Below are 18,560 nucleotides of genomic sequence, written 5' to 3' on the forward strand. Positions count from 1 at the left end.
TTTTATAGTAGCCTGTTTGCCCTGTGTAGAAGCCAGGATCTCGTACATACGTTCAGCTTTGCAGGGGACACAGCATCTGGCCCATAGTTTCACAGGTCATGTCTTCAGGGCAAGTTGAGTTTACTCGCAGAGGGAGAACCAAGCTTGTTGAAATTGAAGGAAACTGCTTGTACATTCAGTGGCCTTCATCTTGTGTGACATATGTGGTTATAGTGACCCTTGCTTATGCACTTTTTGCCCGGCAGCAGTCTTTTGCTTTTGAAATGCTCAGGATAGCTTTCAGGAAGCTGGACAGAAATAACACTGAAAAACCAGATGTTAATTGTTCCAATTTGCAAAGCTTCATATGGCATGCTGAGGGCATAAATAAATGAGGGTGTTCCTCAAGGCCTTGTAGCACATGTCATGAGTTTGGAGCAACATGATGTATAGCACTTTTTTGATTGCATGCTATAGGTGCAGCAGGTGTGGCCATGGTTTTCTTGACCTTGCGGCGCAAGGTCAAGAAAACATATATCTATGAGCAAAGGAGACGCTGGGATAACTAGTGGGAAACCTATGGAACATCTGGTTGACCCAGTTGCTGGCTTCATCAGGCAAAGTGTGATAAAGAGAAGGAAGTCATCAACACATCAGAAGGTTTTTTACATATAGACACTGTGCTAAGGTTCTCAGGCAGGTCTCTGTCATAACATGCCAACAAGTCTTAGCGCGCAGGCTATGCACGACCAACTACATATGCCTCCTGTTCAGACAAAGAACTGGTCATTGTAACTAACTAGGATGGAGTGTACAAAAAAACAGCAGCTCCATTAATCTGGTTTCACTGGTATTAACAGTGTTTTGTAAGTGTGCATCACCATGCTCCCCAATTCCTCCTTGGGTGACATCAGCAAGGACCAGCTTGAGGCAAGGGGTAATAGATCTCTTTACAAGCTAAAAATGCATGCATGCATGGAGAGCACATTACGTCCAAAAAGTAGGCACTGGAGAAGGAACAGATTATTGAGAGTGGGCAAAGACAAGCTTCTCTGCTACTAAACGCTCGGCACTGTTGCCATGTAACGACCTCTGAAACATTCCCTCTCAAAGAGGAAATCATCTTTGTATATCCATAAAGAGGGCAGACAGGCAAAGCCCCTTCAACAATGCTGCCAGCTTCAAAAGTCCCACTTTGCACATCCTGAATGCTTCCTTCTTAGACTTTGCTGGGTGCAAGCATTCTACTGTCCAAAAGTTGTCATTGAGAGCACTGTTGGTTTGGTGGCAGTACAGCTCAGAAGTGATTGCAACAAACCTGCCTTCCTAGTTGATCTGTAGGCTCATAGTGCTCATGAAGCGACACCATGAGACAAGCAAGGTGACTGGATGCCTCGAAACCCTTGTTAGGTTATTTCACTGTTTTGTTAGCAACAACCATGAGGCCTGAAACTAACAAGCTCAAGTTCGGCACTCGTGTGGTTTCTGTGGAGGATTTATAATAAAAAGCATAAAACCAGAAAACTCAAGCGAAAGGATAAAGCACCATATAACACTTAGTATTGCTGCAGCCCATCCCCTTTTATTTTGTCTGGTAGTGCTACATTTTTTTTACTATATATAGGCATGAACTTCTCCTGTGCATAGCTTAGTGCAGAGAGAATTAGGTGATGTTTCCAATCAACGTCCGATTTTTATATAGACTATGTGCCTAGAAACATTGCATACTTTGACTTTTTAAGATTACCTTTCTCGCAATACACTAATGTTTCGTGCTGAAGCCTAAGCAATGTACTGCGGTGAAGCATACCAAAAGTGGAAAGGGGCCACTGTCACTGGACATAATGAGAGTTCTTTAATTATAGACTCGCGCACCCGCCGCCTCTCAGGTCGCCTAAGTGGACATACTATGCTGGGTGATAGCGGCCCCCTACCACTTTTAGTATGCTTCACCACGTAACTAAAATGTACAGTCAACAGCAAAATTAAGTTAGCGGGATGTGCGAGCGCCTGGCAAAGCGACCCTCCTCCCCTTCTAGCGGTGAACCCCTGGTGTCGAGACCGACGCATGCGCGTCCCTCCGATACTGCAAGCGTGCATGTTTCCGCGCCGGCGATATCCGAATGTAGCCGCGAGGTAGCCCACTTGCGATATGCGCCGTGGCGGCTTCGACGGGCAGAACTTCGTTTTGTATACAACGGAAATCAATTGTCCTTTTTTGTCTTGCCGGTCTCCTTCTATATAGCGCGTCTTCTGCCACGCTCTTCTGCGGAAGAACGCACCGTTCGTAAAAAGAAATAAACAACGAAAATTGGCCACGAGAAGGTGCAGCCCAGAAAAAGAAAAATGACTTGTTGCGTTCGCCACCGGGCCGGCCCTATGCGTCAGCGCTCGTGACTCGACAAAAAGCGGCCGCAAGTTCATGCTTCTAAACATGTTTCACACAGTTTCGCCCGTCGAAGCCGCCACAGCGCATATCGCAAGAGGGCTACCTCGCGGCTACATGCGTATATTGCCGGCGCGCAAGGAGGAAGCGCGGAAATATGCACGCTTGCAGTCTAGGAGGGAAGCGCATGCGTGTAGGCGTCGGTCTCGACACCAGGGGTCACCGCTAGAAGGGGAGGAGTAGAGTTACTGTATATGCTGCCAAAGGTAGCAGAGTTGCGCGTGTGTTTTATCACGCCGCTGGCGCCTCTATTGGCAGAGCATCATCACGTGGTAGTCAAGCAACCGTGCATTGCGGAGAAGCAAATGCTCAGGCCAATTTTTGTATTTCCCGACGCCGCCGCTGCAGCGAACTGGATTGACACAAGTTATCTCCAGTCAAATTCAAAGCGAATCCGGCCGATCTTCGCGTTCGCTGTTCGCGTGCCGGCTAGCTGCGGAGAGCTAGCTATGTAGCTATGTCAAAATCTGTGAGAGAAATACTTTCACTACACTCCCACAGACTGTTACTTTTGGAATCCCTGCAGTGAAAAAGCACGTAATGAAGTGGCACTTGCAGGTGTGGCTGATATCCAGCGTGGCTGATTTCCAGTGCCTGCTAGTAGGTGGGTACGTTTCTACAGCGTCTAATGGGGTACCAGTGTCGAAATGCTAATGGTTTGTCATTGATTCACCAGTAATATTTTAGACTGCCTACACGTTGAGAGCTTTGCCACATAAGCTGGTATCCCTAATGCAAAACCCAGTACCGAGTGTTCAGTGCAGTGCCGGATTATGGGCCCAGTGCCGCGCGCTGGATGCTGGGCAGGCGCGGCGTACTCGGAGGCGCTGGGTACTGGTGAGAATAATAGCTCTAGCGCGTTAAATACGCGGTGCCTGGACACCGTATATATTTGTTTGGAATACAGAAAGCAACAGAGAGAGTCTTGGTGCCATAAAAAAATAAAGCTAACGTAAAAACAAAAAAGCCCCCCACCCCGATTCGATCGTTGGACACGTCCCAAGCCCGGTACTATACCACTACGCCACGCCAGGAGACGAACGCTAGCGGATAATTTACCATGTCAAGGATCGAGAAGCAGTTTTAGTCTCACAGAGGTACGTCTCGCTCAGTCATGCTAGATGCGCTATCGCCCAGCAAATAAAACTCACGCCTGTACCACAAAGAAAATTTTGCTGTCCGTATTCAGTATGCTCGGAAGTGCCACAACATCGATTTTCACTTGCGACTGGCATTTTAACTTAAAAAAGTCATAAAAGAACCGCCGACCCGGGACGCTGTATGGGCTATTACTACTGATTTGGATAGCCGTTTCTTGTTCTTCACGCCAAGGATATGCAACGTTTTCTTAGTTCAGTGATGCGTTTCAGTCGACACGTCTGTCTAGTCATATATCTTCGTCAGAGAAGCGCAGGCTTGTGCCGGGAGCCTTCGGCGACAGCAAATTTATACCTGTGTTTATGACGCGTCACATCAGCGCTCATCGCTACTTGTGCTGGCACTGTAAACATGAAAAGATGGTTTATTTAAGAACACCGATGCAAAAGCTGAAATATAGAGTGATTTATCCTTGTTAGACTTCTTGATTCCGGAGCCTAGGCGCGCCGAGTGCGTGCATACGGACTCGACGGATACGCTAGGCCTAAGCTTCGGTGATGACCGATCTCAGCGCCTTTTTCTTGACGATCTTATGCAGTTAGCTGTTTTGGTGCGCTTTGTTTGCGATTAGGCGGAAAAGCAGTCCACAAGCGATGCAAAAGCGCCCACGGTCGATCGACGATCCGGTACGCATGCCGCCTGCGATAACGGAGTGCGGCTTCGCCGCATAGAATTGGTTGCTTCCCAGGCAAGATGGCGGACCTACGCGCAACTCTGCTACCTTTGGTAGCATGCGTGCGTCTATTTGTCGTACAAAAATCCCTCACGTGACCTGATCCTATGTGCCTAAGGACAGCATCATTTAGGGATTTTTGAGAAGGCGCGATGCTGGCGCCGAGCGACGCCGTGGCGAGTTCGTCCTCGGCGTGATCGTTCTCTGGACCGCGCGTTGTTCAACATTGCTCATGTAATCGTGCGTGCGTTGCTTGTGTGTTGTTTGTAGGTTCTGTGTTACTTGGCGGAAAGCCGTGAGTAGTGGCGGTGCGGCAGTGCGGCTTTGGCCCCGATGAGCTCTGGCACTACAGAATCTACGTTGTGTGACCCGTGCTTTCTTGAGAACCCGGTGGTGGTGACAATTGAAATATCGAAGTTGCCTAGCGCCTCGGCAGCGAAGTTCTGCGCACAGCGATGTGGCGTCGCCATGTCCGACTTTGCTTAACGGACATCGAGGCATGTGCTGCTCGCTGCAAGTCATGTAAACGCAACTGCGTCGACCGCTCACTGTTCAGCACTGAATGTGTGTTTGGTGTGCTGTGCTTGAAACGAGTGGTGCAGCCGTGCAGCGGGGGTGGCAGAGGAGCAGAGTGGCTTAGGGGCTCCGTTTGCGCGTTCACAGACATGTCCCGTCTTGGTCTCATTAGCGCCTGTCGCGGGACTGTCGTGTGCTAGCTCCTTGCCTAGTATGAAGTTTACGACGCTAACACACAGCATGTTCACGTTTTTCCGCGCTATATGTCATTTGCATGACGGCCGAGTTGAAAACGACACATATAAAATTACTTTATATTCTGGAAGTTCTGGAAGTCTTATTACGCAAGGAGTGCGAACGTAAACATAAACACATATGTGTGTCTAAAATTTTGAATTACCTATAATACCCTTTACGACTGATAAGTGGGCTACACGGCCTGTGTGAATCAGCTACCGCATGTTGCGACACTCTTCCGTGTGGTAGACTGATGCATGGTGCGCGTTTATTTCTGTACTGTTGTAAAAACCATTTGTTTATTCACTCAATACAAATGTACGGCTTCTTCGCCGCAGTACAGCTTAGTTGTGCGGCGAAGCATACTAAAAGTGGGAGGGGGGCGCTATCAGTCAGCATAGTATGTCCACTTAGGCGACCTGAGAGGCGGCGGGTTCGCGAGCGTATGATTAAAGAACTCTTATGTCCAGTGACAGTGGCCCCTTTTCACTTTTAGTATGCTTCACCGTACATTGCTTAGGCTTCACCGCGAAATATTAGTGTATTGCGAGAAAGATAATCCTAAAAAGCCTAATTATGCAAAGTTTCTATTGTAGCTTGCTACACCGCAATACAGGGGTGAAAATTAGCGTCATGCAGTAAAGCATACTAAGAGTGGAAAGGGCACATAGGTTTACACTGTGCTCATTATTTTCAATTGTGACCTAATTTGCAAGTGCATCTGTGCTCGTGGTAAGCTTCATTGACAATTCTTTGTACATCACAAATTCATATTGCAGGGAAGCTTACTAAAGCACATTCGCCATTATGGTACGTGTTATTCACCTTCAATGCAGGAGCACAATGTGGATTCTTGCCCCTGCTTTTGGCTGGACTGCACATGCTCATTGAGAATTGATTCATTGTTCATAAGTGCACTGGTACTTTACTCTAAACTGGAGGGCTCAAGTTAATATGGACAGACAGACAGACAGACAAAAACCCTTCACAAGATGTTGCCGAGATGGTTGCAGCACAGCTCTTTTTTTTCTTCCAGGCACCTTTTCTACTTGAAGCTTCCATTGCAGCGTTTCAAACCTCTTTGAACCAGCACATAGTGTATATAAAGATTTGACACTGATTGGGAATATCACCTAAGTTCATGCCTATATATAGTAAAAAGATGTAGCACGACCAGACAAAATAAAAGAAGGGGGTGGGCTGTAGCAATACTAAGTGTTAAATGGTGCTTTATCCTTTCCATAGAGTTTTCTTTCTGTTTTTGTGCTTTTTATGGATCCTCCGCAGTAACCATGCGAGTGCTGAGCTTGAGCTTGTTGGTTTCATGTCTCATGGTTGTTACTAACAGAACAGTGTGATAAACGAACAAGGGCTTGGAGGCATCGGTTCACCTTGCTTGCCTCATGGTGCTGCTTCATAAGCACTGTGAGCATCCAGGCCAACTAGGAAGGGAGGTTTGTTGCAATTGCTTCTGAACTTTATTGCCACCAAACCAACAGTGCTCTCAATGAGAGCTTTTGAACAGTAGAATGCTTGCACCCAGCAAATTCTTAAGAAGGAAGCATTCAGGATGTGCAAAATGGGCTTTTGAAGCTGGCAGCATTACTGAAGGGGCTTTGCCCATCTGCCCTCTTTATGGATACACAAAGATGATTTCCTCTTTAAGAGGGATTGTTTCAGAGGTTGTTACATGGCAACAGTGTTGGGTGTTTAGTAGCTTGTCTTTGCCCACTGTTAATAACCTGTTCCTTCTCCAGTGCCCCTGTGAAGTGCCTACTTTTTGGACACAATGTGCTCTCCATGCATGCATGCATTTTTAGCTTGTAAGGACGTCTATTAACCCCTTGCCTCAAGCTGGTCCTTGCTGATGTCACCCAAGAAGGCATTGGGGAGTATGGCAATGTGCACTTACAAAACACTGTTGATACCAGTGAAACCAAATTAATGGAACTGCTGTTTTTTTGTCCACTCCATCCTTGTTAGTTACAATGAGCAATGTCCGAACAGAAGGCATATGTAGTTGGTCGTGCATAGCCTGCGCACTAAGACTTGTTGGCATGTTATGACCTTAGCAGTGTTTATATGTAAAAACCTTCTGATGTGTTGACGACTCCCTTTTCTTTATCATACTTTGCCTGATGGAGCCAGCAAGTGGGTCAACCAGATGTTCAACAGGCTTCCCACTAGTTTTCCCAGAGTCTCCTTTACCAGGGTGCTGCTCATAGATATCTGTTTTCTTGACCTTGCACTGCACTTCAACCATGGCCACACCTGCTAAAAGCATGCGATCAAAAAAGTGCTATACATCATGTTGCTCCAAACTCGTGACATGTGCTACAAGGCCTTGAGGAACACCCTCATTTATTTACGCCCTCATCATACTGTACGAAGCTTCGCATGATAAGTGCGACAATTAACATCTGCTGGTTTTTCAGTGTTATTCCTGTCCAGCTTGCTGAAAGCTATCCTGAGTGTTTCAAAAGCAAACGACCGCTGCTGGACAAGTGCTTAAAACAAGGGTCGCTATAACCACATGTCACGAAATGAAGGCCACTGAGTATACAGGCGGTTTACTTCATATCCGAGAAGCTTGGTTCTCGCTTTGCTAGTGAGTGAACTCAACTTGCCCCGAATACATGGCCTGTGACAAACTATGTGCCAGATGCTGTGTCCCCTGCAAAGCTGAAGATGTGTATGAGATCCTGACACCCTGCAGCGGCTTCTACACTGGGCAAACAGGCTACTATAAAAACGACTGCCTTTACTAATATGCTAATAACATGAAAACAGGCAGAAATTTGGCTATTCATTGGACCCAACTGCAGGTGCAAGCCACTCTTCCACCAGATGTGTGTTGTTCACAGAAACTGGAGCTATACAAATGCAGATAAAAACATGATGTTTGAAAGTAGTAGAGTTGAACTACATTCTGCACAAGCAGTGCTATCTGCAGCGCTGGTACCTTATAGCCACAATTCATGGCTGCACCACCATGCAAAGGCACTATTCTTGAATTATTAACTTCTATTATATTTATGGTGGCCATATATTGCAATTACATATCCACATTGTGTGCAATATGGTTAAATGTCAATTATGATAGCCATTCTTAATCTGAAATGCAACAAAAGAGCAAATATAGGCAACAAATTGCAATTCAAAGACACAAAAGACAACCAGTGCACAGGATAAGTGATAGACTTCCTTTTATTGAAGAAGAAACGCGACATGTGTCATGCCACCACCAGTGGGTAGCAATCTTTCAAGCTTGGGTGACAGAGGCAAAACTTAGCAAAATGCTACAAGCACGCTGTAAATCGGCATTGGACACAAAAAACCGACATCATATTGTACAGAATGAAAGGGCAAGACTCCATCTAAGAACAGTCTATGGTACCAAATACTTGAAATGGTGTAAAATATGTTGACATGCCCTACCCGTAAAGAAAAAGCAACAAACACAGAAAGCACGCCTTAAAATGCAATGTGAAGTCTGAAACCAAGAAAAAACAACTCGAAAAAGGTTTCGCTAAGTCTTTCAACGATTAAAATTGTCAAACTGTATCATCACTTCTTAATGAACCTGCACAGCTGAAAAGGAAGGAAAGCCCAATAGCAGGGCTGCAGAAAATGTCACCGAATAAATATACTTTGCTTACCAACGATACCTGTGGTTTAGTTGTGGTCTGTGTATAAACCAATTGTGTATAAACTTTTCTTGTTTAGAATGGTTTAGCGGATAGGGAAAAAATGACCATAAGAGCACCAGGTGTATGCATAGTCTACGCACAAAAAGCCACTCCTTTCTTACTTTATTTTCTCTGTACTACTATTCATGAGTACTTAAGTGCCTTAATAGCACTGCTAACATCCTACTGCAAAACACAAAATTGGGCAAGTTGTGGCATAAAGAAAATTGCAATTTCACTCATAATGTGAAACAGTGATGCAGTAGCTGGTGAAATATGCGCAGGAAGCTTACTTCATGCAGTGTTTGTTGAAGTGAACACTTGCCAATGCAAGTCGGTAATCTCCTTAAAAAAGTAAAATAAGTAAGAGTCGTATTTATTTGTGGCAGTTGTACCTCAGTGTTGAAGTGGAAATACTTGGCTTTTCTTCCTCCTCTTTCATATCCGGACTTAGCCACTGATCCACACCAAAACAACCCTTTAGCTTCTTACTGCTGAATTCGTTTTGGTTTTCTCAAATCTATATTTGGGCTACCCATTGCTAGGTCTCTCGCTTTGCTTGAGGAAAACGACACCAACAGCTCCATCCAGTAAATCTGAGAAGCCAAGCACTAGAAGGAGATTAATGAAGCAGATGCACTCAATCATTGTCATCACATGCAAGAAGAAAACTTAACATAGGAATGCCTTCACAAGTGGGAAGGTGATTTGTCAGAACTTGAAGGTGTGGATGCCAGCTCTATATACAGTACGCAGACATTGAGCAGGTGTTAGCCAATCTAGGCACCTGTTGGCTAGATCACGCTCTCCGGTATCAGTATTCACCACAATTGTACCTTCAGCAGAGTGGCTGAAATGTAGAATTGTGGACTGCCACTCTTTTGCTCGTATGTTGGAATCCTCGCAGCACAATGAGAACTTTATTTGCAATATTCTAGCAAGAAATTTGGGAATTCCAGTGACAACACCAGTAGACATCGGAACAACCAGGGGAGTTAGCCCATAGCAGCTATTGCTGTAAAAAAGAAGACTGGCATAAGCACAAGAATTGAGATGGGCATACTACATGCCTTTGTTCTGGTAGTGGTCCACTACTTTGGTGCTACAGTTAATGATCTCCACTGTCACTGGACATAATAAGACTTCTTAAATTATACACTCGCGCACCTGCCGCCTCTGAGGTCGCCTAAGTGGACATACTATGCTGGCTGATAGCGGCCCCCTCCCACTTTTAGTATGCTTCGCCGCACAACTAAGCTGTACTGCGACGAAGAAGCCGTACATTTGTATTGAGTGAATAAACAAATGGTTTTTACAACAGTACAGAAATAAACGCGCACCATGCATCATTCTACCACACGAAAGAGCGTCGCAACATACGGTAGCTGATTCACACAGGCCGTGTAGCCCACTTATCAGTCGTAAAGGGCATTATGGGTAATTCAAAATTTCAGACACACATATGTGTTTGTTTACGTTCGCACTCCTTGCGTAATAAGACTCCCAGAACTTCCACAACAGAAAGTAATTTACAACACACAAACGCAAAGAACACTATATGTCTCGTTTACAACTCAGCCGTCATGCAAATGACATATAGAGCGGAAAAACGTGAACATGCTGTGTGTTAGCGTCGTAAACTTCATACTAGGCAAGGAGCTAGCACACCGCAATCCCACGACAGCCGCTAATGAGACCAAGACGGGAGCACATGTCTGTGAATGCGCAAACCCTAAGCCACTCAGCTCCTCCGCCACCCCCGCTGCTACACGGCTGCATCAATCGTTTCATGCACAGCACACCAAACACACATTCAGCGCTGAACAGTGGGCGGTCGACGCAGTTGCATTTACATGACTTGCAGCGAGCAGCACATCCCTCGATGTCCGTTAAGCAAAGTCGGACACGGTGACGCCACATCGCGGTTCGCAGAACTTCGCTGCCGAGGCACTAGGCCACTTCGATATGGTGGCTAGATAACTTCGATATTTCAATTGTCACCACCGCCGGGTTCTCAAGAAAGCACGGGTCACACAACGCAGATTCTGTAGTGCCAGAGCTCATCGAGGCCAAAGCCGCATTGCCGCACCGCCACTACTCACGGCTTTCCGCCAAGTAAGAGAGAACCTACAACCAACACACAAGCAACGCACGCACGATTACATGAGCAATGTTGAACAACGCGCGGTCCAGAGAACGATCACGCCGAGGACGAACACGCCACGGCGTCGCCAGCATCGCGCCTTCTCAAAAATCCCTAAATGATGCTGTCCCTAGGCACCTAGGATCAGGTCACGTGAGAGATTTTTGTACGACAAATAGACGCACGCTTGGTAGCATATACAGTAACTCTAGGGAGGAGGGTCGCTTTGCCACGCGCTCGCACATCCCGCAAGCTTTTGCTGTTGACTGTACTGCGGTGAAGAAGCAGTACATTTGTGTTGAGTGAATAAACAAATGGTTTTTACAACAGTACTGAAATAAATGCGCACCATGCATCAATCTACCACACGGAAGCGCGTCGCAACAAACGGTAGCTGATTCCCACAGGCGGTGTATCTCATTACCAGTCGTAAATGGTTTTATGGGTAATTCAAAATTTCAGACACAGAAATGTTTACGTTCGTACTCCTTTGCGTAATAAGACTGCCAGAACTTCCACAATAGAAAGTAATTTACAACACACAAACGCAAAGAACACAGACATAGGCCTCGTTTTCAACTCGGTCGTCATGCAAATGGCATATAGCACGGAAAAACGTGAACATGCTGCGTTAGCATCGTAAACGTCACACCAGGCAAGGAGCACACCACAATCCCGCGACAGCCGCTATAATGAGACCAAAACGGGAGCACATGTGTGTGAACGCGCAAATGGAGCCCCTAAGCCACTCTGCTCCTCCAGCACCCCCACTGCATAGCTGCACCACTAGTTTCAAGCACAGCGCACCAAGCACGCATTCAGCGTAGAACAGTGGGCGGGCGACGCCGTCGCATGTACATGACTTGTAGCGAGCAGCACATCCCTCGATGTTCGTTAAGCACAGTCGGACACGGCGACGGCACATCGCGGTTAGCAAAACTTCGCTGCCGAAGCACTATGCCACTTCGACATTTCAATTGTCACCACCGCCGAGTTACCAAGTACGGGTCACACAACGCAGATTCTGTACTGCCAGAGCTCACCGAGGCCAAATCCGCACTGCCGCACTACCACTACTCACGGCTTTCCGCCAAGTAACACAGAACCTACCACCAACACACAAGCAACGCAAGCACAATCACATAAGCAACGTTGAACAATGCGCGGTCCGCGCGGGCCAGAGAACGATCACACCGAGGACGAACACGCCACGACGTCACGGCGTCGCTCGGCGCCACTACCGCGCCTTCTCAAAAATCCCTAAACGATCCTGTCCCTAGGCACCTAGGATCGGGTCACGTGAGAGATTTTTTAGACGCACGCGACTTTATGAGTGAGCTGTGGAGTAGTGGTACCAAAGTTGTTCTTTATTCTATGGTCGTATGCTGTGTTGGCTGTGTTAACGTACTTACATACGTGGTGAGCGAGCAGGTAAACTCACTTCCCTGCTGCTGTCGCTTACGAGCACCTTCAAAGGTAAACATGGATGAGCGCACGAATCAGCTTGCCTACGTCCGTTGCTTTCTTTGTTGATATTGTAGCGGCACGTTTGTACACACGAGAAAGAAAAGGAGCGGGTAAAGACTTTTTTTTTTTTTTTGCTGTAGCGGTCTCGCTCCATCCAGTGCTTCAATTCCGAGCCTTCTAAATAGACGGCTCCCGCCTTGTAACAATATGTCATGCGCGTAACTTTGCATCCGTGGTCGACATTGTAATAACACAAATACGGTATATTATACAGGTAGTCTGTCTGCCTTAATTATGTCTGCTGTTTTTAGGACATCTATTACGAGCTACCCGGACGAACGCTACACATTCGAGAGTTTACAGCTAAAAGAACATTTTTCCTTGTTGCGCGAGTAGCACATTTTTTCACTTTGCGACAGTTACGCGGTGAAGTGCTCAAGGCACACATCCCTGGATGGTTGTACCGTCATTAGTCTAATGTGTTTTACTGTGCTACTGCTGTCGTTACAGTTTCTGCTGTTAGTTGTGCCCGTCAAGATCTAGCCTATCTCTGCACCGTTGACAACAATTATCTGCAAGTGCTGATTGCTGCTAGTTGCCTCAGTCCAGAATCTGGTATGTATATCCACTTGCTCAAGGCATGCTGATGCTTCTAATACTTGAGCTGCTCCAGTAAAGGAAGATTGAATTTAATGTTGTTTGAGTGATGTGTGACACCCTACCACTGTTGTGCTATGCAGGTGGCAAGGCATATTCGGATCTAGGCCAGTAAGGCCGACAAGTTATCTGTTGGAAGTTCCCACAATGCATTAAATGCGAATATAAAATTGACTAGGCCAGAACTCTTATAATTTTGTGCCTGATGCCATCACAAAAGAAACATTAGAAGAATCCAGAAAATTTGTGAAGAGCTGTCCCGAGACAATTAATCATACAGAAATAATTATGTTGCTAACTGTGACTGAACATCCGCAGCTGTGAGTAATTTTCTTGTGGGAATACTGTTGCTTTTCCACGTATTTTCTGTCAAGTGCACTCACTTGCCAGTTGCATCCTCAGTGCCTGACTCATTGTCATAAGACTGCGTCTATCTGTACAATGCAGTTGCTGCGCCACAAGCAATGTCAGTGAGTGGTGGCAGAAGTGTCTCGTAAATAGGGAATGCCAGTCGGCCGAAACAATTGCTTAAATTGTTTCAGCATCAAAAATAGCTCTGCATGCCTGCATGTATACGTAGATGTTTCAGTGTTTGTCTGAGTTGCGATCGGCAACCGTTCGTATAGTGTTCTTATGGTGGTATACTATTGAAATTTTGCCGCTTGCTCTGGGCTTTATGTGTAGCAGTGTGGTGTACTCTGCATTTCATACTGACATAGACATGTGGCTGTAATGAAATCTTTTGAAGTGAATTTCTCTGGCTCTTCTGACCATTTTCGTTGTTAGTTGGAGGTTGGACTCTGCAAGGAAAACATTCGTTCGCTCTTTCTTGTTCTTTCATTTGCTTGCTCTTTTGTTTATTCATCATTTTATTCCCTTAGGCTATTCCCTTACATTGACAGTCATCATATGTGGTCCCTGCACATTTTCTACACAAGTTCATGCTCTAATTAGCCAGCAATCTTACCAACAAAAGCGTAGGGCTTGCATTCTTGCTTGATAACATTGCACACCTTTGATAAAGTTTTGTCAAACCTCCATTACTACAGGAACCCATTTCTTGAGGAGTTGTACGTCATTGTTCACAACCTACAAAAAGGTTGAGCATTGTCATTGCCTCGCATGTGCCATCAGCGTATTATGGCAGATGTGCTAAACATAAATATAATTATGGGGTTGTATGTGTCAAAACTACAATCAGATTATGAAGCATGCTGTAGTGGCAGCATGTTGTAATCGCCCCCCCTACCTAAATATATGCATCCTGTCTACAACTAAGAGAGGAGAGGTGACAGGGCTAAGGCTCTAGTAAATAAACTTAAGAACACACCGGCGCATAAAGTTGCGTACGTGGACGCCGCTTGCGGCAGAGACGGCGCTGCGGTATCAATGGTAGTTGATGGTGACGGGTGCGTTAAGATAGCGTGCTCCACGTGCACGAGGGACGCCTGTACAGCCGAGGAGGTCGCAGTAGCACTTGCTTGTGCGGGTACAAAAGCGGGAGTAATATTATGCGATAACAAATTAGCTACCCGAAATTTCACCAAAGGGAGAATTTCGGAAGAAGCCCTCCACATTCTACTCTAAAACCCTCCCAGGAGGGACATAACCTTTATTTGGGTACCGGCCCATGAAGAAGTCCCAGGCAACGAAGCCTCTCACAAGGTTGCCCGAGCACTCTACCACTGGGCAACTCTAGAGCAGCCAGTTCCAGGGATAAAAGATAGCATCATCACGTACAGAGAAATTGTTGATCATTACAAAGCCGAAAGAAGAATCTTTCCGCCTCCGCATCGGTTTCTCTCTCTGGAGGACGCTCGCATTTGGCGACGCCTCCAGGGAAACAATTATACATTACCACACTGGATCTACTTAACACAGACGAGGGACTATAACGACAGCAGAAAGGTAGGCTAGACCATATAATATGGGAGTGTGCTGGCTCCCCAGGGGCCAAGGAAAACATTGACAGTAGAGAAGCCTGGGAGGCCTTGCTCCAGAGCGAGGCTGAAAACGACCAGCGTCGAGCAATCCGCCTGGCCGTTGAGGCCGTGAATACTCACCGTCCTCACCATGTGGGGACTGCTTCGTCCTCCCCCCTACCTACGTGTAGGTTAAGAGGCGGGCACCCCAGCTCGGTGGAATAATAAAGTTTTCAATCAATCAATCACTGGGGGAGGCTGCTCAGGGTCATTGAACAATGGCACGTACCGAGTGCCACATACCCAGTGACCTTACTTAGCATCAAAGAAGTTTGTTGAATAGCAGCACATGCCCATTGTTACAAGCCCAGAAGCCCAAGTTGGGCCGGCAGTTTGTTTTGAACCCAGTTGCCAGGGGCAGCACAGCAACTAAATTCTCTACCCATTTGACTATAGACTACACACTGACCCAAGTTGGCAGGAAAGAGGTTATGTGCGGTTATACATACATACGTACAGACCTACTGCTAAGTGTGTAAAGTTCTTAAAGAATGCTGTTGCATCAAAAATGAACTTGGTGCCAGCAATGTAATGTGTAGGGCAGGTAACCGACGCCCTATCAGGGTTACTGAATTGGTACCAATGGAACTGACGTGCAATTGTGGACAGCATAGAGGTAGCGTAATAAAATAGAAAATTTGCGAGCACGGGATGGTATCAGCTGGCCCAAGATGTGGGGTGATTGGAGTTCCTACAGTTGACATTAAACAGGCTGATTGCAATGAGCTTAGGATGTTGCACAACTTCTCATTACTAGGACTACACCAATAGCTTTAAAATGCATGAGATGAAAAAGTGTCTCAAATAGGTTCTGCTGTTGTAAGCCTTCCACAAAAAAGAGGTTGCCGTGCTTTCGAGTACTCAATGTGGATTGTCCTTTGCAGTCCTTTAGGAATACTGAACCGGAAGGGTTATTTTGTGTTCCTTGGCTATGCCCCTGTATTTATCCTATTCTATTTACCTCTTGTTCTTGATACTGCAACAGGACTGCAATCGCCTCACTTATTTTCTGCAGGCCTCACAAATGCGATGAGCCTAGCTGAAAGCATCACTGCCAAAATGGCACGCCACGCCCCTTCAAAGGTCGTTGGTCAGGTCGACATTGCCATGCAGTGCAGCTTGCCTCTGGCTGACAAGTCTGTCGGCTGCTCGTTGAAACCAGGGAGCGAGTCTAGGAGTGTGCAGACTATGGAGGCTGTGGAACAGTTAAGCTCCACCTCAGGTAGGCAGTGGCTGACACTCCTCTTACGTTTGCTTGCGCGTGTGTGTGTGGTAGATGGCCAAGTCTGCCTAGCTTGGCACAACTTGCTGAAGCGTGTGCGACATTCTGCTGCTGATGACAAATTAACTAGTTTTTTATTCTTGTCTGTATACTGATTGAGGCAAAATGCAAAAATAACGCTCTGCATAGCATTAAGGCACCTTAGATGGCAGAGCCTAATCTAGAGCCGTCTTGTCCTGGTGTTGTTGTAGCCCTTACATTGCTCTACGATAATATTACACCCAGTGAGTCTCTTAGTTATGTATAGATTGGTGTATGAGTGTATGACCATGAATATAGATCACTGGAGATGTAAGTTGACCCCTGGGTTTTATGTGAATAAAATTCCAACAAAATTCTTTAATGCAGTCAACTATAAAACATATGTTGTTTTATCAATGTGCTCGTTCATTGAGGGATTCGAATACTACTCAGGAACTGTAAGAATTCTTGTCCTGGGACAAGTTTTGGTCACAACATCCCAGAGCACATCACTGGCGATGACTAAGCGGGCCTAGGTGTGTGCAACACTGCCATCAGGCAATGAGCAGCATGCACTGGGCTCCTGAGTTGCACGCCAGCAATCACTTCAGACGACCTGTATGCGTCTTAAGGTGAATGCTGGCTATGCGCTGGTTTTGGTCCTCTCCCTTCGATAGCAGCTTCGGGTTTTTTGTGCCGTGTTTACAGACTGCAGTGGCCGACGGGACCTCTTTTGTACCACCTGTTTGTGCCAGTGGATAGTTATTCTTCCTCAGCACTCTTGTTACAATGGGCTATCCACCTTTGCTGATGTGAAAAGTGAAGCCTTTTCCTTCTGAAAAATGAGGCACTAATGAGCAATTCAAATGCCTTTGCAATGAATTGAATCTGCTGTCATCTGGAAAACTCGTGCACGGTGCTCACAAAAGAATTCTATCACTGTCAACAGGGTAGCCATTGCACAACAAAGTCTCCAGTGAAAATCGACAGTTGCTCTGTTTTACTTTCTATTCATAGAAACCAAACGGCGCACTGCCACAATCTTGTTTTGCACTTCCACCCATATTATCACATTGTTTTCAAATGCACTTATAAAGCCCTGACATGTTATTTTTGCACAATGTGTGTTTGGACAAAGTTTACAAATGTGGCATGTTAGCCAGAATAATAACAAAAACGATGACGCTTTCTCCACTTTGATGACTACAAACAAGAAAACTTTATTTTGTTTCACAGTATACTACATGGCATACACAGAAAGATTGTGCTACATAGTTATTTTGCGACAACTGACCAAAGCCCAACCTCTCCTTGGTAATTCAGGTGCACGCGGTTGCAGCGTAAGATTTTCAAAATGGTTTACAAGATGTTTATTGACACAATATGGAATTCGAATATGTTCTTTTTCACAGCATAATAATGATACAACCGCCGACCGATTTTTTTGGACACCCTATTTTCTGGGCCTGCCGGAATATTTTAACTCTGCAATATTATTGCCAACGTGCTCCATATAGTTATGCATAATAACAACGAAAATTGGAATGTTTTGAACTGTTCTCGTTTAATTTTTCTAAATTTTTCTCATGATTGCAAGTTCAAAGCTACCGAAAATGCAAACAACATCACTGTCATGTTGTTTTCTCTTAGTCTGAAAGCAGCGTTGCACACATCTCATATGCCTATTCAGAGCTACCATTTCATATACAGCCTTGATAGGTCCCGCTTGATGCTCTCTCCCACAAGCCTTTGTGCTGTCATTGCTGTCGGCACTCGTAAGTCGCATATGGCCAGTGGTACTCTTTGTATCGCCTCTCAATTGTGGTTTTCCTGAGCTGCATACTGTGATGCTAGGCTTAGCCGCTTCAATGACCGTTTGTCTTCAGTCGTTTTATTGCCATATGTTAACAATGGTGCCAATACTGCCTTCGTTGTCTACGGCCAACTCGATAAAGGCTTTGATGTGAGAAAATCGTAGCATATTGACGATGGAAAAGAAGGCCACCATTATCAAGAAAATGTAAAGTGACCTGTCGCAATGGGACGTCGCAAAATAATTAGAAATCTCGAAGCAGATAATATCAGACTACATAAACAACACAGTGAACATTTTGGAAGTCGCTGAGACATCTCCTGGATCCCGACAGAAGAATGTCAGCCAAGGTGCCCTCCCAAAGCTTGAAGCTATTTTGATGTCACGGAAAGCCATAATCACCATGCAAGTGCTGGGGTCTGGCGATGTTTTAAATCAAAAGGCAGAAACCGTAGCACTTCAGATGAACATTGAGGGTTTTCACCTTACTGATGGCTGGGTCCAAAATGTTAAGGGGCCCCTCACCAGATGTGGTCATCTTGAGCTGACAAGCACCG

The 18,560-nt window shown here is 45.8% G+C and overlaps 1 protein-coding gene across 6 annotated transcripts in view; it reads left to right on the forward strand.

The window, feature by feature from the left end:
* Window positions 1-7,913: 7,913 nt before the first annotated feature.
* The window catches only part of LOC126526431 (uncharacterized), a 148,143-nt gene continuing 137,496 nt past the window's right edge, over window positions 7,914-18,560 (forward strand). For all 6 annotated transcript variants that reach the window (XR_011896018.1, XM_055068197.2, XM_055068198.2 and 3 more), the window contains exons 1-3: window positions 7,914-12,317; window positions 12,819-12,923; window positions 15,963-16,169. Coding sequence is in view for 5 of the 6 variants with exons in the window: in XM_055068197.2 (XP_054924172.2) it covers window positions 15,977-16,169 (193 nt within the window). In the remaining variant the exon portion in view is untranslated. The remainder of the gene's footprint in view (window positions 12,318-12,818; window positions 12,924-15,962; window positions 16,170-18,560) is intronic.

This window comes from Dermacentor andersoni, chromosome 8 (genome assembly GCF_023375885.2).
Source record: "Dermacentor andersoni chromosome 8, qqDerAnde1_hic_scaffold, whole genome shotgun sequence".
Lineage (NCBI taxonomy): Eukaryota > Metazoa > Arthropoda > Arachnida > Ixodida > Ixodidae > Dermacentor > Dermacentor andersoni.